At 39.8% G+C, this 21,193-nt stretch overlaps 1 protein-coding gene across 3 annotated transcripts in view; it reads right to left on the minus strand.

The window, feature by feature from the left end:
• Window positions 1-21,193, minus strand: part of SPATA5 (spermatogenesis associated 5) — a 165,229-nt gene that overhangs the window by 108,916 nt on the left and 35,120 nt on the right. For 2 of the 3 annotated variants that reach the window (XM_042048493.1, XM_042048494.1), the window contains exons 12-14: window positions 20,210-20,263; window positions 19,731-19,810; window positions 7,831-7,957 (exon numbers count right to left, since the gene is read on the minus strand). In XM_042048493.1, the coding sequence (XP_041904427.1) occupies window positions 7,831-7,957; window positions 19,731-19,810; window positions 20,210-20,263 (261 nt within the window). Of the gene's footprint in view, window positions 1-4,978; window positions 6,505-7,830; window positions 7,958-19,730; window positions 19,811-20,209; window positions 20,264-21,193 lie in introns of those variants that run through there. The other variant, XM_042048495.1, reaches the window with a different exon arrangement.

Here is a 21,193-nt window from a genome sequence, read left to right on the forward strand (position 1 = left end):
ACCAGAAAGAAAAGCCCCCTGATATGAAGAGTGAACACACTGAAAACCAAGAGTATGGACATTGGGGCAAAAGCACTCTTTTGTTGTCAGAAAATATCCTGGGTAACAGACAAAAGTCCCATTCTTGCACAGTAGACCCCACAAAAAAAAACCAGCAAAGGAGTTGAATGTTGTCAATTTATCACCTATTTCAAGTGAACAAGTTTTGTGGCAGACCCAGAGGGTGCTGTACTGCTGATAACCATGAAGATCTCAGTATGACACAAAATTATGTAACCTGATTATTCCCCCCAGAAACTAGTGATGGTTCATCTGATTTTAAACAGTGTTAATCAGAGCCTGCAAAAGCAAGGAAATGTGAGTATTAAGGTAATTAAAGTAGAGGCAATCATAATGACTTGCAAAAATAATTTTCTAAATGAATGCAATTTAATTAATCACTCACAATGCACACATCTTTAATTAATGTAAATAAAGACTGCATTATGATGCACACACAGAAGATGAATGAACTAAGATTGTACACACAATCTTGCCCATGCCAGCTCTTAACCCACGAGTGCTCAACAAACACAATATCCTCTATAATGCTATTTTAATATAGCATACACAGAAAGCTGGACAAACACTGTGCATTTTGCACCCACAAAGAGGAAAGCTGGGCAGAAGACCAAGTGCAAAGCAAGCCCTAAATGTGTCCGTGGTTACAGCCCAAGCACCATAACTGCAGCCCTTCCTTGAGCTTCTGCAGCTCTCAGTATTACACTTACATCCTTTCCAGCGTCACTCCCACAAATATTTAAAAGCCAAGGCTGTTTGGAATGTCTCTCCTCTAACTGTTATCACTACCCTAATGAAGCTAATTAAATATAACTAAGACTCATGCCATCCAGCACACTGACTATAGAATATGCCTTGCTGCACTTTGCTTCTCTGACATAAATCCCAGTTATCCCAGTTACAGGCCACCACAGCCCTGATAGTTTCTGAGGATGCTCCCCTGGGAACAGAGCCAAGCCACCCATCTCTGGGGAGATGCTCAGCTGTACCCATCCCCTGCACAACCCAAACACTGACACAAACTGAAAAGAGTGAATTTAAAGGATTTTAAAGGAAGGTATTACTATCACATACACTGTTTTCAAATAACTCAAGCAGGAAGTGAAAACCCAGACCTTTACAAGCACACCCACAAGTTTTTGCAGATAAAAGCTGCTGTACAGGTACATGACAATTAGTCATAAAATTAGTGTTACTTCTATAGATAAAGTTGTTTGCTTTGTCACTAAACCTACATGAAGAATAGACTTGATCTAACCCAACACTTAAGAATTTACACCCAGTCTACATGTACTGCTTACATGCACCTAATTTTTAGAGGCATTATTCATTTTAATCCCAGATGTTCCCATGTTATCTCAGAAATACAGCATCATTTCCATGTCACTGTTAAAAAAACCCCACACACAAAAGTAACAAAACAAAAAACAACAACAAACCTCCAAAACCATACCTGGTATCACAGTTACAGACTCATTGAACCAGGATGGCATTTACACAACAGACATGAAACTGAGAGCCTTTCCAAGCTCCTGCTTTGTCCAGAGGCCTGCTAGCACCCTGTGTACCTTAGCTGGACTCTGGGACTTCCAGGCAGGAGGTCTGAGTAAGAACAAACTTTGGCCCATGGCCTTTACCTTTCCATCTCTGTACTTTTCCAAATGAAATAAATACACATTGATCCCTTCAAGTAAATTTTCTGGCATGTGCTGCAGGGAAGTTTATGAAAGTATAAGTGATGCTAAAACACACAACTGAGCCAACACAAGGAATGCTTTCCGCTATAAACAACAGGAGAAGGTGTATTGACTTTTCTGTTCTATTTGAAGTAAAACTATTATATTTTTACATACATTGTTAAAATGTATGTTTTCACAGACAAAATAAAACCAACTTGTCCTGGCCCTATAGTATACCTGCTAAAGGAGAAAATATGCGGCCCAGCAAGTTTTCCCTCCAACCTTTCTTTTCAGGCAAGCAATAAATCTTGAGTGAAAAAGTCACTGTGCTCTTCAGCTGTCACCACTAAGATTTTGTTTTTTAAAACCATAGCAGCCTTAAGGCTGATTTACTACTCAGCCCTCCACACTCTGACAATCGAATAGTTGAAAACAAAAATCACTTCTGCACACCTGGAAATATTTTATTTGCTGTGCTCATGAGAAAACAAAGTTTTCATCTGTGAGGGAGGTGGGGGGGGTGGGGGGAAGAGAAAGGAGAGAGGGAGATTCAGGTGAATCTTAAAACCTAGTTCTTGTCTTAAAGAAATATGAATATATATATAAGAACCCCAAAACTATCTCTACATAGTAAGAGTGTTCAGGATCTTTAGAAACCATGGATTCACTATGTAATTCAGCCCCTTGAAAGTCTCAGCCAGTAAACAGCACTGCTCATCAACTGTGTCCATTCAGCCATTTCAGTCTGGCAGGTGAAAACAACATGTGAAAACTTTTCAATAATTTCATTTTACTCTTTCTTCTTTTTTGGTTTTTTTTAAATAAACATAATAAGTTTCTAATCACCCTAAAGTGTAAAGATCTGATGTTAATAAAGGCAAAGTTGAACCTCTGAGAAACTTTCCAGAGCACCTCTTTGCCCCAGTGAGAGTTGTAGGTTTAAGAAAATTAAGAGGAAAAACTCAAACACATACCAGAGAAAACTGGTTGATGGAAAATGTGTTGGTGCCAAAATTGTGGAAGTATTTTAGAATATCAGATCCTCTTTTCCATGTCATGTAGTTTGATATCATTTTTCCCTAAAGCTTCATTTTCTGAAAATTTATTATATGCTCCAGAACAATCTTGTCTTCAAAAGAAATCCCACATCTTCTGTTATTTCAAAGAGCCATACTTGCACCTGGGCAAGATGATCTAAGTGCTCTAGGTGCTGGCTGACTGAAAAGGAGACCCACAAACTCTCACTTTCTGTTTTTAATCCCAGGGCTTTACAAGAATACAAGGAGTGTCCTTTCACAAGCAGAGAGGCATTTCAGCATTTAAAGTAAAAAAGTAATAATGAATTGTTCGGCAGTATGGAGAGCCGTGGCGATTGCATTCCCATACTTTGATTCCTACTCTGAAATACTGCACCACAAGAATACAACAGGTGGGAAAGTTACACGTTTCTGCACCATTTCCTTCTAAAAAGCACCCAGTCTTGGGTCCCCTGCCCTCCCAGTCTGGATGAAATCTGCACTGCTGAGAAATGGCAGCAAGACCCTTATCCCCCTTTCCTTACTCTGCTCATTCCCTACCACTGCAAGACACGATGGATTATGTGGCTTCTAACTCTACAGTCCTATACAACATTTGGGAGAACTGAAATCCTACCAAGTCAGAGCTGTAACACAGGAATAACCTTTGGCCAAAACAGAAATCACAAATAGGCAAATATGTAAATAGAAGAATATGTTACGTGGTACTGAGGTAAGACTGTGCCACTGCATCTGACTGCATCACCTGCTTTGTAACAGCACATAGACATTTCTAGACAATAATGAATAAACGTGCAAGATTCTTTCCTATTCCTTTTAACTTGTAAAATTGCAAACTTAAATATTTGAATTTCTTCCACAAGCCTTCAGAAAGGCTGAACTTTGATGTTTTTAAAGAGGAAAGATTATTCACTTTTGCTGCAGGCAAGAAATTATAATTTCTTTGCTGATTCTGCCAAATGGTTCTATCACGCATTTTTTATTTTCATCAAAACAAGCCCCTTTAAATTAAGATTGTCCCATAACTACATAGTAATCAACATTTGAGGGGCAGATCAATTTGATAAACCTCTGCTTCGTTTCTCTGCCCAGAAAACTCCTTCAAATCCAATTGAACCATGGGGGAAGGGAGTTTTATTCCCTTTCCTCGTGCTTGGCAGTTGCTAGGAAGAGTATCAGCTGCAGTTCTGTTTTATTTTGTTCATGCAACCAGAACAGAAAACTCAGTGTTATCCATGTGACTCTTAAACTAAATAAGCTGAATTTAAAGCCAGTGGTTAACAGAACAAAGTCAACAAAGCTTATGTAAGGAGCAGCAAAACTTGCAGGTGATGGAAGAGGAAAAAGTAAGGAGGGAGACTAGGGAGCAGGAAGTTTTTAAAAACCAAAATAAACATGCAAAAGGAGGCAGGAAAAATCCCCTGCACCGGCACAATATGCAAAATACACGTTTTTATAGCAACAAGCAGGATGCTTGGAGATGAGGAGCCGAGCACTGCCCTCCTGTGCTAACAAAGCATTTGTAAAGGTTCAGCTCTTCAGTATTCTGGTACCAGGACAGCTTCCAGTTTAAACTGAAGCCCATGAATGCAGACAAAATCCAGACCATCATCAATCTGGAGACAATGGGCAATGCTGACAGCACAGCTTCCCATTAATCTTCATTTGTCCTATCACATCCTGTCATTCTTATGCAAATAGCATATTTGAGGATACGTCTTTTCTGCACCCCAAGATAAGGAGAAGTGAAGCTGTCAGGAGCAGCAGGATGTCATCCTGTACCACGGGCCATCCCTTCACTCAGCGCCTCGTGTTTTACATCACAGCTAATGTGTTTGACATTCAAACTTGACCCAGCAGGAGGTAAAATCATCCAATCCCGAAGCAACTGTGTATCTTGCTACCTGTGCTAAAACATTCATCCAAGTCCTTGGGGATCTGACAGTCCCCCTTTTTCCCCAATGCACCCTTGCTAATGGAGTTTGAAACGCTGCTTTAAGAGGGAAAAAAAGATATCTGCATGGGTAGGTAATGATAGCAATTCACCCTTCTCACACCAGAAGTAAGCCAAGCACTAAAGACCAGGAAAACAGATTCCACTGAGAAAATGAAAAACAGGGCACACAAATCCTGATGAGTTGGTCTAGGTTTTCTTCCATGGAAATCTGTCACACCACATCTGAAAAGTTGTTCACATGTATGTCTGGACAGAACATTTAATTTCAAGCTGAGCAATTTATACACAGGGTTCAAAATATTTTATGTGGAAATGAGTGATCTCTCATTAGGACAACTGATGCATAGGAAAATACAAACAGGCTTTGAATCATAAGCAGCTCCATAAAGTTACTGCTACATACTTTAGGCATGAAAAATCACTCCTGAGTGTGTAAGTCACCAAAACCAAAAGGCAGTTTTTCCAGTTACTGCTCATCAATTCTGCTTATAGAATGAAGAAGGAAAGATTTTACTATTATTACTGACTCAGAGTGTTTTGTTTCTGTATCACTTTCAAAGAATGTTCAGAACATCTTGTTCCAGAATATTTCCCTTCCAAGAGAAATCACTTTCTGTACCATACATGGCTGAAAACAGGACGTACTGGGTTTGTATTCTCACAGAAAATAGAAACTATTCCAAAGTCTCTCCAGCATCATATGAATGAGATGCAAAGTAGCTGAGACACAAACATGAGACACAACTTTAGGCTGCAATAATATTTCGATGCAATCATCTTAGAGAAATAAGTTATTAATAGACATCTGTGACAAGTCAAAACAAGTTTACCATTACACATAACTTTGTAAAAAGTCTGACTCAAATCTATTCACTATCCGAAAGCAACGTGCTGTAGTGTTTGCAGGAATAATGAAGTCTGCACTAGGCTCTGGGGAATACGCTTACATTTGATATCCCCACATGCTATTTGCAAATTACGAGTTTCATCACCACATAACTGTCAGTTAAGCAGGAGCCACATAAATTAAGATGCTGGATGGATTGTTAGCAATTCTGCAGGCATATAAACCTTAGAAAACACACATTCCCCAAGCATTTGTTGCTTTGAAAATCTAGAGAATAGTCACAACATATCCCAGACGTTTTCCCAGTCCTTGGAAGTAGAGAACAGAGACTGCCTTATACTTTTATGCCATATATAAAAGCTCATGCATTAAAAAATTACTGTATAGTCACCATACATACCTATGGAACAGGACACTCACTTATTGTCATACAGAACTATTTCCATATAAAATATTAATTTAACAAAACCATACCTTCTCAAAGGGATCACCAATCGCCGAGCAAACTAAAAGCCCCCACTGAAAGATTTCCCATAAGTGAAGTAGAAATGCTTTCTGGTGTCATATCTTCTTTCTTCCACGGAAGGGAAAAAGTACAACTCCTGCATTGCAAATATTGCACAGACCCAGGAGAAGACGGTGACCAGGTACAGCCTGTCTGGTCTGGATGACAAAACTGTGTTGTTCATTCTTAAAAGCCCACCACCCTTATAAAATTCTTATATAGAGAAGACACTGAATTTTTATACATCATATCAAAATGAAAACTTTCAGTCCCAGGCTAAGAGGTCTGGATTTGCATCAGTGATGTAGGTACAGTACATAGTAACTTAGGTTCTATCCAAAAGTTCTCTGTATATTGCAGGGTGGCACCCTTAACTCAAGGTAGTTCTGTTCCAATATTGCCAGTATTTCAAATAAAACCTGAAATATGAGAAAGCAGCATTCACTGTGTGCCCAGGAGAAATCCAACAAAAGGGAGAATGACAGAGAACTCAATTCCCATCAGGTGGTGAAGGAGACAACATAATACAATGTTGAACTGACTCCGAAGAGAATTTCCCTGCTGTTCAATCAGAATGTTTTCAAATTCAGCTTAGTCTGACCCCAAAGAACAGTCACCAAAAAAACCCAAAACCAATTTGACAAAAGTGACATCTTGAAAGTTTCAATTTTGCACAAGCATACTTTTCACTGATGAGTTTTATTAACTTCTACTGAAAACTCTTTGCTGGCTCTGCTTTGTCATGGCAGGCTCACAGATAAATGTACAAGTAAGCTCTGAGTAAGCCTTTGTCAGGTCTCCTTCAGCTGTGTGGCTTTCTCCAGTTCAAAAGGGAAGAGGCCATGTTCTGGAGCCAAAATGCAAGTTTTCTCTCAAGACTTCATGTGCATACAAACCATACCTCAAACATACACATTTCATACGTATTTTATGCCTGAATGCTTCAAGACAAACAGAAAAGACTATTCCAGAAACAGCTTAAAACGTGAGAATTAAAAAACTTATGAGAAACCCTAAAAAGATCATGAAAACTAAATTCATTAACCTGTCATCAAATTAATTAATGTTGTGAAGGCAAAAAGCCATGGAATAACCCTACCAACACTACAAAACGTATCTTAAAGGAAATCACTTCAGACTGATCTGTCTACTGCACTTAGCTGTGAGAAGACACAGCAGTGGTAAACAGCTGTAAAATGGATTTTCTGGAGGGCTGCTGGGTTGGGTTTGTGTTTGGAGGTTTTCTGCAGTAAGTGTTACAACCCTCCAGATTTTACAAACTTGAGATGTTCTTGTCACAGAGCTGCTGTGGGATCTGAGGAGAAATTGCCCTGTTTACAGTTGGAAACTGAATTGCTGAGACATTTAATCCTTGAAAGGAAGTAACTAATGAAACCAACAAACTCCAGCAAACTCCCGCATAAACAAACAGAACAGAAGCAAAAACCACAGCAGCAGTTTGACAGAAATGCTGCTGTGCAAGTTCAATGAGCTTGACTTAAGGATAATTTCTTCTAGGAAACAGATATTTAAGGCCACCATTAAACTCTTCTTTTCTGTTAAAAATACTTTTGAGGGGGGGAAAAAAAGTGAGGGTCATGAACCATTCCTCTGCCTTGTCTTCATTTTCAAACTTCTACATTAAATTGAACAGACAACAGTTTGGAGAGTAAAAGAGGATGGAATTATACCAAAATCTGGTCTTTTCAAGAGGAACAGGATATAGAGAGTGCATCTATTTGTACCTTGTCTATCATGTCCGGTCTGTTTGTAGCTGCCAAAATTGTCACGTCCTTCAGCTGTTCTATCCCATCCATTTCCGTCAGCAACTGAGCCAAGACACGGTCTGCTACATTTCCAGCACCTGAAGAGCTGATTTACAGGAAAAAAAAAAAAAGTCACAGCATTAGTTTTCCCTTCCTAGAAACTGGAGAAAGAAAAAGATATGATATTCTTTCCAATTTACAGGGATGCATCTTTTTGCCTTAATTCTTCACAATATTTATTTTCACCTTCAATCTCTGAAACAGTATCAGCGATATGAAGTGAGTAAAACCAAACCAGCGAATTTGGCCTCCCTAGGTCTTCTTGGTATGCAGCAAAGCAGCTGAGATTTAGGGGTTTTTTTACTTCTTGCCCTGCAATGGAGGTTGTAAAGAACTTAGCACAATGTCGATAGCTGGAATAAACATTTTTAAGAAAACTGAATTCTTGCAGCTTCTTTACTATTACTTTCATTTTTAGCATCATCCAAGTGAGAGCTTACACCACCCTATGCAATATAAAAAATTAGGCAGCTGCGTTTTGCAGAGTTGCTCTATATTTTTATGTTCTCTCCATCACTTGAGAATAAATTGAGTGTTGACCAACTGCCTCATAATAGCATTGTCAGTCCTTTAACTCAGCTCATTGTCCAGATACCAGGAAAAAAACCCAACACTGAAAAAACTGAAAACTCCAGTTTTGAAGTTACCAATATGTGGAAAACCTAAGCAGACAAGCATAAAGTATTCCCTCTGCTGAGAAGGGGCAAGGAAACTGAAGCAGGCGAGGGACAGCTGCTGGAAATTACACCAAAAATGTGAGTTTTATCCTCCTTTGCCAGAAACTGGGAATCCTGCTCTTGGCACACACCAAAACCTCGCTGTTTCCAACACAACCTTCCCCTGTGGATGGCATCCTCCATCATCTTTCATCAATGGGACTGCTCTTCCAGGGCTATTCCCTGCTCTGCTGCACAAGGGAAGGTTTCACTTCTGTACCCTTAAATAGGCTCTTTTCAATACAATTTAAAAAAATTAATCTCTCCAGTTCTTCTGGATCCCTAAAAAGTAAGAAGCAAAAAGAAGTCTGATACTTAAAACAAGACCAAATCTACAGAGGATTAAGATAATTTTTTAATCTCCAAGTTTTTAAAGTTCTTTTCCAGAAGTTTTCTTAAATTTTTACACAGGTATACAGGGACCTCTACACACAGAGAACTGCAATACAATCATCGTGACAAAGCTAGTTTCCAAACATAAAAATATTAAATATATTAAAATGTAAGTGCTCCAATTACTTCCATCAGATAGAGAATGCACAAATGGAGTTGTACAGTTATTATACATACATATTGCTGCAGCACTGCCACCCACCACCAGCCTGCCTGCGACCACAGTGATGTCCCAGAGCTACAGCAACAGTAATGGCTCCATCACTGTTGTACAGCTCTCCTCCAAATAAATTCCCCAACTTTCCTGTCCTACAACTGGTTCTGCAATTTTACAGTGCAAAACAGTTAACTTATCACACCCAGTCTGGAAAACATCTTTAAGGAGCTATAATAAATGTTGGCTAAGAGAGTAAAATATTTAAGTTGCTAAGAAATATTAGAGAAGGGACTTGAGTTACCTGCTCGTCAGCTTTTGGGGTTTTTGCAGCCACACTGGAAATTCCCAAGCCATATCTGAGCATTTCGAACATACCCATGGGTCACAGTCCCACTGACTTATAGAGGGCTGAGTGTGATAAAACACTTCAGGTGTCGGACATGGATAGCATATGCTTTTGGAAGGACACACAGCTTAAAGGAAATTAAAAGCAACTTTGTAACATTACCTAGTCTCAATAGGGATCCAGGCCTCCCATCTTGCATGAGTTTCAACTTTACTCCACTTTATACCAAATAGACTGAGCACAAGAAAATGCTAAGCAAAGGAAAAAATAATTGTAAAACTGGGACTAAAATGTTAATGTTATATAAAATGATCTGAAGCTGGAAGACTTTGGAGGAGATGCTAAACCTTTCTCTGTTTCCTTTAAAAAAAAAAAGAAATACTTAGTTTTAGAGAGAGGTGGCTAGAACGGATATTACATCTTTCCCCAATATAAACATTTCTCTTACAAGCTTCAGACTACAAAAAAAGAAAAAACTCACAACACATTAAAGAAGTGTTTATTCTAAAGAAAATCCCCACAGGAGAATGCACATTGCAACGACTTTCATGCAATTAGGGCATCATCAGAAAACTGCAGTTAGGCAATCACAGATGGTATAATACAGCTCAAACAATGAGGGCTTCCAGGACGTTATTAGGGGCTTTATTATTACCTCTTAAAAGTGAAGTAAATAATTTTAAGTCCATGCACGCAAAAAGTATCAGTAACAAAAGCGAGGAGGTGCCTGGGTCCTACGACACCATGGATTTCTAATGTCAGTGCTTTTATTTACACAGTTCACTAAGCTATCACACGCTGCACCGTTTTAGCACAGTCTACACTAAATTAGCTTTTGGCTTAACAGGACACCCTATAAAAATCCCAGGCAGGCACAGGGAGAGATCTCTTCCCCAGCTGCTCGGAGCTGCCTCAGAGCCACGGTGAGATGCGAGAGCTCCGGTGCTGCCCGAGCTGTTAATTCCAGGGGTGACTCGCAAGGATGCGATTTTCCATTTTCCCATGGTTTCTCAGCAAGGCTTCCAAATTAACACAGGCAACGTTCATTAAGGCTGCCCAGAGTTTTGACGCAAACAGCAGCCAGAGAAACAAACCATGATTAACCCTCCAGTCCCATGGAGGCACTGCCAAAACCAACTTCCAGCCAAGGGGCTGCCTTGGCCCCCCCCCGCCTCCACCTGACCTCCACACGTTGATGTCATCACAACTGCCTGGAAATGGCCTCCAAAGGCACGTCCTGGTACAAACTAATTTCCTGTCAACACACTGCCTGCAAATCCAGGCAGCCAGAGCTAAGCCCCTCACATAATCCACGCAGGGCCATGTGTGTGCACGGGTGTGTGCACGTAGGAGCCGTGCCCCAACCAGAAATACCTTCAACATAAAAAACGTGTGAGCAAAGAGGAGCCTGCCTGAGAATTTCAAGTGACTGCTTGTGTTGCCCTAATGAAATACATTAGGCTATGTGTTATTTTAATTTTTTGCCAACCTCACTTTATTTACAATCCTCAATGAAGTTTTTAAAGGTAGAGAAGGTCATTACATCAGTTAGAGACAGAAATCCTCCTCTATGTGATATGCCAGCTAATCCTGCAAGTGTTCCACCAGTCTCAGACAAAGCACAAGTGCACTCCTGCACAGGCACTCAGCTTGACCTTCAGAGAAGATTCCTGAAGGCTGTCAGGTAAGACTATCCATGGTGAGTATGAAAGACAAACCTGCTCTTGGTATTTTATGTTGGCTAAAGGCATTCCCAATACACATTTTGGCAGAATAACTCATGTATTCTATAGTTTAAAAAAGACTCACAATTAATTTGAATTAATTCTGCCTTTGTCTGATAAACCTGAGAGATCAAGAGCACCAGCTCCAAAATCAATACAGCAGGAGAGGGCTCTCCACAGCTTTTATTTCTATCTCCTCTGGCTTTATCCAATGACCGTTCAAGCCAGCTGGATTCATGTATCAGTGGGCATTGAAATTTCCCCCTGGACACCTTAAACCACTCTCATACTTCTTCCAGGGGATATAAAAGCAACCACAGATCCATCCTATCACTGCACCAAGGAGTACATACAGTTCACTAGCTTATACAGATCTTCCAGCCAAGAAGATTTTGTTTCCAGACATAACCAGATGTACGAAATCACATTTAAATCTGTTACCCTTCCTGCTATAGGCATTTCTTGGACAGCTAATTCTTGTTTTGTACATTTTTACTTATTTAGCTTCCTTTTCTTTCCCCCCAAGCTTTTTCTAACAGATTTTTTAATATTTGAAAACTAAAAACAGTCTGAGAATGCAGTCACTGCGGTATCACCAAAATGATGAAATTTGTAAGCATCACCACTGCGAGCTAAAGCAAACATACATTTGCATCACCTATCTAGAACACTTCTGAAAAAATACTCACTTCACTGGCTTTCCAACACCAGATATCATTTTCACTGAAAAATATATTTAAGTCTCCATCACCACTTAAATCTCATAAATGAGAACCAGTGACTCTCCATCCCACCACTGACTTCAGTGGCACTGTCTGAACACCTTGGCTTCAGAATCAGGACCTTAATTTAATTACACTGCTAAACTGTAGACGTGGAAATGCAGGAAATCTTCACACAATAACATTTTGAGAGCTGTTAAAATCACAGCCACTGTGAAGCTGCAAAAGCAGAAGTAGTCTGGGAGGACCCCTCTCCTGCACAACTGACCCTACCTCAGGCAGAGCTGTGAGGTCGAAGAGGCAGACCTCAGGAGAACTATCCAGGATAAATTACTGCAGACGGATTAATCGCCACATAGCTGAAATCTATAATGCAGGTTTTGTGAGAATGGAGTCAAGCCCACCTTCTCTTCCAAAACATCCCATCAGGCAAGATTTACATACGGATAAAAACTGACTTTATTATTTTTCCCCCCCTAACAAAAGAATTGCAATCATACTCAAAATTTATACGTTTTAAAAATACTTGTGGATGTGGTATCATTTCAAATAACCCTTTCAGTGAAACCCCTGGAAATAATTTCCTATCAAAACAAATGTAAAACTCATTGACATGACAAAATGCTCAGTATCAAAAAAATTTGAACAGGTTGAAATAGACCTTCCTGGCAGGACTCTCCACCTCTCCGTGAACTACAGAGCTAAAAGGTTCCTGAAATACAGAAGCCCCCTGCCAGCAGACTCCCACGCGAGAGCCGCCTCTCTCGCACAGCCTGAAGGATTTTTATTGAGTCTGACATTTCTGTCAGGGCTTTGCAGGGGAAACCTGTCAGCAAGGAGCACCTGCCAAGCCCAGTTTTTCAATCCAGCTGCTGCGATCATAATTAACTGTCACACTCCTTTATTGCCCTCCCTCATGAGCTCGGGTGAAATTTGGCTTTGGCAGGTTAAAGTTTTCCACAGCATCTGAAAAAATAAAAAATGCAAATAATCTACTCCAATAGCATTACCAGAAAGACAGTAACTGCAGGATGGTCGCAGATATCAAATTTCATGCAAAAATTCCATCACTGGGGCATTTTGTCCAGTAGAATGGACACTGGCATGCCAGTCAGGAAAAGCAGGCTTGTCCAATATTAAAACACTGGGCCAAATTTACTTCTGTGAATGTTGTATCATGTAATGGCACAACTTCAATGATTGTTATTTGGACCACTACAGATACCACAGGCTTGGATGTTATTAAAGTCGAAGATATATAGCATGCAAATCTTTTACATTATCACTTATATAGTTTTGCTACTCATTAAAAAAAAACAAAACCCAAACCACACTAGTACACAAGCCGCTTCAGTGCTCAGAGAAAAACATTCCCCATAGCAGGGAATTTTCCTGCCTGTGTGATCACAAAAACCCTGCAAGAAGATGATCCTAAACCCTTCCCTCCATCAGCACCCTACAATTAGATACTGTTGGATTCTGTACGCACCTGTATCAACTATTACCCACTATACTGTTTCATATCTTCCCTGTTTTCTCAAGCACAAAATTCAAGTACCACAGAAGGAAAATATCCAGAGGGAACCTAGGCAAAGTCTGGGAAATTCAGTCTGGGTAGAATATTTATCTTCATGGTTACCTCCATGGCAGAATGATGTTTTGCCAACCATCAATTCACTGATTAAATGCCGTTCATGTAATTTGGTTTTGAAGGCATTAGGAGAGCACAGAAAAATAAAAGAACTCCAAGTACTCCTTAAGTGGCCTCCAGCTTGCAAGCAAGCATTCCTAAAAAGATGATGAGCTTTGTGAAAACAGGAAACAGTGCTCAGCTGTCAGCAGGTGACTTTGAAACAAATGGCCTGTAGACAGCTGCAGACACATCCTAATTATCCTTCACGGCTGTGTAAGCAGCCTCTTCCACTTGCCTAAATTTCTCATTATTGAAGCTTCCAAAAGTTAATGAAGTAGGCCCATAAAAATGAAACACAGTGAAAGGAGAGAAAAGGAGGAAAGAAGCCAGTTTGAGACAGGTTTGGAATCAACAGGCTTTCTTCCAGAGGGCTTTCCCCAAGCCCATCTCCAAATCCCTGAGCACCTAGGTCATGATCCATCGCCCATTTTCATCTGTTTGCAACTAATTCCAGATGCACATTCATGAAATATGGGCATTAGCCCACACTTCCAGCTGGCCCTGGCACTGTCTGGGTGACACAGGAAGAAGGCTAACATCATGAGTTCTCTTATTCTGCTAAAGCTGATGTTGCATTAAAAAAAAGAAGGCAATAAAACAAAATAAAAAAACAAGCCCAAACCAAGCACACACCTGATGCCCAGTAAATTTCCCACTTCCCTTCATTCTGTTTTTCTCAACGTTTCTCTGCTGTGCATTCCTGGAAGTTAATCAAGTTTAAATCTGTAATCAATCATGTCTACCAGGAAAGCAAATACAGTTTAAGTTGGAAGCATTATAGAACTAGAAGTAACTAACTAGACTGGATTTCATTTCATTACAATAATATTTATGTATAATAGGTTCACTGTTTATAAATTTTAGTTACAATTATGTTCCTCCTGCATATCATTAAAATGATGTCTTCAAGAAAAGCGGTTTTGTATCCAGTCCTGCTTTCACTGATGTCAATGAAAGTCTCTATTGACTTCAAATTATCTTAATTATAATGCAGGCTGGAAAGTTACCCATTATTTGGGTTTGTAAACAAAAAGGAAGAAACACATTGTGATAAAGGATTCTTGATAGCCACAAGCACTAACAAGTTTAGTTTAAAATTAAAGGGATGCAGACATTTATTGTATACACACCCAAACTATGGGTAATGCTATTTGTTAAAATTGCTCTTTCAAAACCAATCACAAGCTTTACTGTACAATATAATTGTTTCAAAACTTTCCTCTTTCACCACTGAAGACAGCTGGGCCTAAAATAAAAAGCTGGCACCAGGCATGCAGCTTTTTTCCCCAGACAATATTTGTTTGGATACCAAATTCCAAAACTTTAAAGAATTCATACAGCAGTCAAAAAAGTTTAGAATGCCTCAATTCTCCACCATGTGCAAACACAGCTCAGATATTGCAGGGAATCAGCTGATGCTCCCCAATTCAGGGGCACCAGTGCCAACAGAGGCCAGAAACACAAGGTTCTTTATCTGAGCTGAACAAGAACTGGCTTCCTCACAACAATCATGGCAGAGGGAAACCCCATTTCTTCCAGGTATACTTTGTTCACGTTCTTCTGTCTTTGCATGAGAAACATTAGGGGGACAATACCTCCTCCAGCTTCACTAGTGCTCATTTACCCTGTGCAAGGTGGATTCCTGCCAAGAACCTCTATCCTATCTACTGTCACTTGGCTGTATCCCTGCAGGGTCCAGCCCAGGGGTTTCATTACTGGATGCAACACACTAACCTCCTTCATGACAGAGGCTGCCCATTGCACCAGGGAATTTGCACAGGCACTAAAATACAATGGTAAGTGTGGAGGATAAATAAATATGAGCTAAAATATTCCAGAAAGATATCTTGGTTTAAAAAGAGATTTATCACTGTCCCTGTTCAAGGCAGAGGTGGCACAGTACAGAAGCAAAGCTGCTGTACCTCACAGCTTCATCTAAAAGCTCAAGAGCCTCAGAAGTTAAGATTGCAAAGATTTTAATACCTAAAGTGAAAACAGGGTGTTTTTCAGTGGTTCTGACTATTTTAAATTGTGGCTTAGGAATCTATCTGTCCTCCCCCCAGCATACAGGATAACGTACTTTCCCCAAAAAAGCATCATCATGTTGTAGTTTAAGGGAATTAGCACAAAAGACCCTTCAGTTTGTCACTTCTACCCTCAGTCTGAAAAGGTTAGCAACATCCATCTACCAACTTTTGGCCTCCACAAGTCAAATGCAAGGTACTGACTTTGTCCCTGGTCTTTTTTTTTCCCCCTTGGAAAATAGAATTTATCAGTGTCTTTTACAGCAGTCTACAGCATTTCCTATCCTACGTTATAGAGATTTGCAGTTAAAGGGGAAATGCTTTGCTTCTGAAAAACAAGAAAAGGATGTCTCTTGCCCAAAAATCCTAAAAATCCTACTTATATAAACAATGTTCCATTTCCAAAGCACGGAGATTTCTGAAGTTCAGCAAACAGACTGTCTGCACTGCATTTACACAGACCCACATTCATTCATCACTTTCAAGTCTAATTACCAAGCCATTTCCCTCTTGGCAACCCCTAATGGCCAGAAGAATTAGGTTTTACATGGTCAGGATACTGAGGGTAACAAATACCCATAACTCTCTACAGCTGTGCAATTTGTAAAGCCTCCCAAGCTTTGTGCAAGCATGGGATTACTCTGAGGCAAACTTTCCTGCTCAAACTGCTGTATCTGAACCAGTCCTGCTTCAGTGCAATCTGTCCTACTAAAAGTCATAACTGCATCTTTCAAAAGTATGGAGAAAAAAAAGAAAAAGTTATAATCTGCTGGTGAAAGTAAATGCTAATTAGAACCATGGAGAAGTGGAAAAGGCTCCATGCATCCCATGGTTCACCTCTCCTGGTGCACGACTGCAGAAGTTTTTCCTTTCTCAATCATTTCTCCTCTTCAAACCTCACTGTGACACCTCTTTCTACCATCTTTTCTGCTGCAGGTTTATAATTTGTTCTTTAGAGTCAGACATGGTGAATGCCTCCCTCTTTCTCTAGGGTCAGGCCACTGAGCCACTACTTCTTAATTTTCAGTTCTCTCTAAACTTACTCTTAACATCTCAACATAAATCAGAAAGCGATGGAAAAATCCTCCATGAGCATTAGAAGCTCAGAGTCACAGAACAAAACGCAGAAATCAACACAGCTCAAAGTATCTTTATGTCTTCACCATCACACTGGAAACCCAAATCTATTCAGAATCACCCTCTTGACTTCTTGCATCAAGGATAATCAGATTTTTTTCTCGAGCAATTGCTCCTTACACTGAACTGTTTTTCTGCAGAGCTGCAGGATTATATTTTCATAAACTGTCTTCAACACTGGTATGTATCCAGCCCACAGTCTTAATTCCTTGATTAATATGTATTGGGGGGTTGCCTACAAGCAAAATAGGGCGGTTGTGGACAGACAAGAAAAAAAATCCAGGAGCTTAGTTTGTATCAATAAAACATACGGAACTTCTAGGCAGGTGGGATAAGAAAGAATCTTTTCCAAATAATACATTTTGACAATACGCAAGGTCAATTAATATAATTTTTGCTGACTTCAAAGTATTACTTGTTCTAACCAATAAACACACAAATACATTTTGTACAACAAAACTGCTACATGAGACAGTTACATTAGGTAGTGTGTTAGATGTATTACAATTATGGAATGAATGATGGCTTGGGAATGTGTAATAAATAAAACACTGTGGCATAACCGAGTGCAGCCACAGTGCTTGCCATGGAGTAATGGCTTGTGCAGTGACAGAATCCACTACCTGATGCAAAGGAGACATTGTAATGAATGGTCCAAACAAGAAAATTTCTCAGCTTTCTTGATCTACCTGTACCCTCATTATTTACAAAGGCTGTTAGCTCATATGTGCCTGCTGCTGAGAAGGGATAGTCTTGTGATCTCTACAGAAGGTTGGGAGCAAAACACTTCTGTTTTAAACCCACAAGCTTTAGTCAAAGCTAAATAATGGGTTAACGAACACTTGGCACGGTGCTTTGAAGAACAAAAGCATTAAGTGATTTACTCAAGGTTATTTCACATCTGTATTTCTAATCAGAATTATATGTGAAATTACTCTTGAACTTAACAGTTTCAGCTTCTCTGTGTCTCTGGACATGTCCTGGTAGGATCAGGAGAGTTTGCCTACCCAGGAGATACGGAATGTGGCACATGGTGCACAAAGCCCACAGCATCCTAACAAAGATTTAAACCAAGAGGAAAAACCTCTTACGAAGCTGTATCACAGAATGTTTTTCACTGCCAAGGCAAAGAAAACTAATTCAGCCAACAGAGGGAATGGGGAGACAATATAAACAGGTGTTTCCTTGAAAACTTCAGCATGGTCAGTAATAGAACAGGAAATGGATCTCCAGAGGCCACAAATCGTTAGCATCTCCAGTGCATTTGCAAATTCCTACTGTGCAAAGTCAGCCTGTAAAAAAGGGCCATTTCTAATAAGTGCCTTGTCTGGTTTCCTACACCATTTAATTTCAGATGAATTTTATGAGAACTCTGCTACATATTTTACCTCCCATCTGGTTCAGATTTGACAATGAAATATTTGTGTGTCCCACCCTGTTCTTTTTAAAGCTCCAAAACCAGATGTCTCCAGCACAACACAACTGCAGCAGGTCACACCACATTCTTCAGCAAGCTGTGCCAGGCCTACTACCCCCCATGGATAGTTCCAGGTAAGGTAAAATCAAGCTGTTTACTCCCTAAAAGAATAAAGCAAACAAACAAACAAACTCAACACCTCCAGGGCACTGTGTGAAAAGACTGCTTAAAATGTGTTATGGCTTAATCTTCCAAGAGGTTTGATCTTGATGAAGTACTAGTTCTGAAAGCTATACACATTAACAATTGCAGCAGGGGATGATATTTTTTTCCCCTCCACTGGCTTGATTCAAGCAAACAATTTTGCAATTTCTCTGTTGTAATAAGCAGGCAGGCGTTTCGGTGCATACCACTCACAAATTTCACAGCTGCATACATTTCATGCGAGAAGGATGCTGAGGAAAACATCTTCCATCAGATTTTGCATTTCCAACAGCAAGAACATTCATTTCTTAGCAGCTTCACAGGGCAGTTCTATGATACACGTGATGCCACCTCCTGTGACACAAATAATTTATTTGTGTCACTGAAACAGCAAAATGACACCTGTTATCCTTTTCTGAAGATACAAATGCCCTTCTTGCAATACAAAGGAATGTGTAAGGATGTTGAGGGAGCTTTTTTTCCAGAAAAATGTTCAAGTTTTGACGCACCTTGCAACTGGACAAATACTTTCTAATGCACCAATTTGGTAGCTTTTCATACAAAATAAAACAGCATAGAAGTATTTACTGCAACAGCAAGTAGCAGTTTTAACATTTACAAGAAGGTATCCCACAAGAAAGTCCACTTACAAAGCCTGTCAAGTCTTAAATGCTATAGTAGCAACGAAAAACTGCAATAATCCTACTTCAGACATGAGCTAAACATCTCTTGGAATCATCACAAAGCAGGATATAAAAAAAAAATAATACTAGGTGTTTGCACAATAATCCCTTCTTAATGTCACACATGAAAGGACACAAGTGTTTCAGATTCTTTTCATGAAGTTTTTCCCAGTCTGGCAAAATGTTTAAATGCAGGTGTAAATTTATGTATATGAGTAGTCTCCTTGGAAATTTGTTTTATGTAGCTTATGATCATATTGTTTGCTTGATGGAGACACCAAATTAGGCCAGTGCAACAACCCTGGGAAAAGAAAGGAGTTAAGTTACTGGAAATGAAAGGTAAAACCACAGAAAAGAGCCAAAGAGCATGAGAACCAGTAGAATCATTCAGGCTAATGAGATGAGAAAGGAGGAACTCCACCAGCTTACCTGTTTATGCCAAGTTAAACAGGCTTTAGTAAAAGTCACACATTACACTTCTGTATAAAGAACGAATATGTTTAATAAAATAATTCTAGAAAGGTAAATAAATCTGTGATTGTACAGTGTAAGAGTAATTTATCAGGAAATAATGTCTGTTATTTTTGTAACAGAATTACTTACTTTCCCCTTTCAACTGCCAAGCCATCTATTTCATCAAAGAAAAGAATTGAAGGAGACACTGCTCTGGCTTTCCTGAAGATCTACAAAAAAACAACAATGAAACACCCAGTTTTAAGGGATGGAAGCTGTTTACAGTACACTATCACCGCCTGCACACCTCAAGAGCTACAGAGCTTCACATAAAAGACATCAGTCCTGTCTTCCTTTGGGTTGGTTTCACTTGAAAACAGATTTTTATAAGTTTTTCATGATACAGGCTTGCAGTAAAAGCTGCTACAGGATCCCAAATTTGTCATGAATCACTAGGCTGATGCAGGAGAAAGCTAAATATCCCTGCTGCTTCACTTTTTTCTTTTCTTTTTTAAACTTACACCAGAAGGAGTTTTTCAGAAAGTTTAAAGGTACCTCATAAGCAGAGAAGAATAAGAAAGCCAAGAAAGTTTAGCATCTAACATTATCCATAGCTTGCCCTTTCTCACCTCTCTCACTGCTCGTTCAGACTCACCAACGTATTTATTCATCAACTCAGGCCCCTGCAAAATAGAAAATAATTAAGCATGATACATTTGTACACAAAATGCCTGAAACCATCTGCCAGTGCTACACTGGTCATGCTCTGTTACAAAAAATTCTGAGATTTTGTCATTTGCAGGTCTTATGGGTGCATTTTTACTTACCCTCTACCTTAACCAAGTTTTCTCCATTTATTTTAGTACCTATGCACGTTGGTTAGTCCTCTCATCTTAGTACTTTCCCAGTACCTTCATGAGAAATGGAATTAACCCAAAAAAAAAAAAAATGCTTGGAGGTTCTTAAAAGCGTTCAACAACAGCACCAAGGGGCTGCAAATCAGCCAGAAGGCCAAATCACAGTAAAGCATTTACTTGCACTCTCAATGTGCATCCTGTCCAACCAAGCACCACAACAGTGACTTAAACCAATGTTTAACAGCACTTCCTTGAACTTGGCACTCTGCAGGTGAAGCAAGAAGCTCCACAGCAGCACACCTGAAACCCATCCCTAGCGAGGAAGCTGTTCAGTGTCTGAGCTCATTCACACTCCTGCTCCTCTGCCGAGGCTGCCAAGCAGGATTACGAGCGCCAGCTGCTGTGGTGCCTGTTTATCCTCACAGCTCTGTCCACCAGGAACAGACTGGAGACCACAGGGTCAGCACTGGAGTCTTGAACAAGTACTTACAATTATGAAAAGTAAAACAATGGCAAATTCTCAGAGTATTTTCTGTTCTGCTATATCCTGTAGGATAGGCTGCTTAAATAATGCTTCCTAATGGGCCTCAGCTTCTCCTGGGATTGGTAATGTCTCATTGACTTCAGCCTGGTTTGCATCACCATTGACCTGCAGCCACAACCAAGGATGATTATCTGCTGCCCTGAACGAAAAGAGCCAGTGGCTTCAATCTATTTACCAGGGAACAACAGGTGTCCTTGTAATTTCCCCAGAGG

Source organism: Corvus kubaryi, unplaced genomic scaffold (assembly GCF_017639235.1).
Source record: "Corvus kubaryi isolate FWS band 111438036 unplaced genomic scaffold, C.kubaryi_AGA036_p1.0 67, whole genome shotgun sequence".
Classification (NCBI taxonomy): domain Eukaryota; kingdom Metazoa; phylum Chordata; class Aves; order Passeriformes; family Corvidae; genus Corvus; species Corvus kubaryi.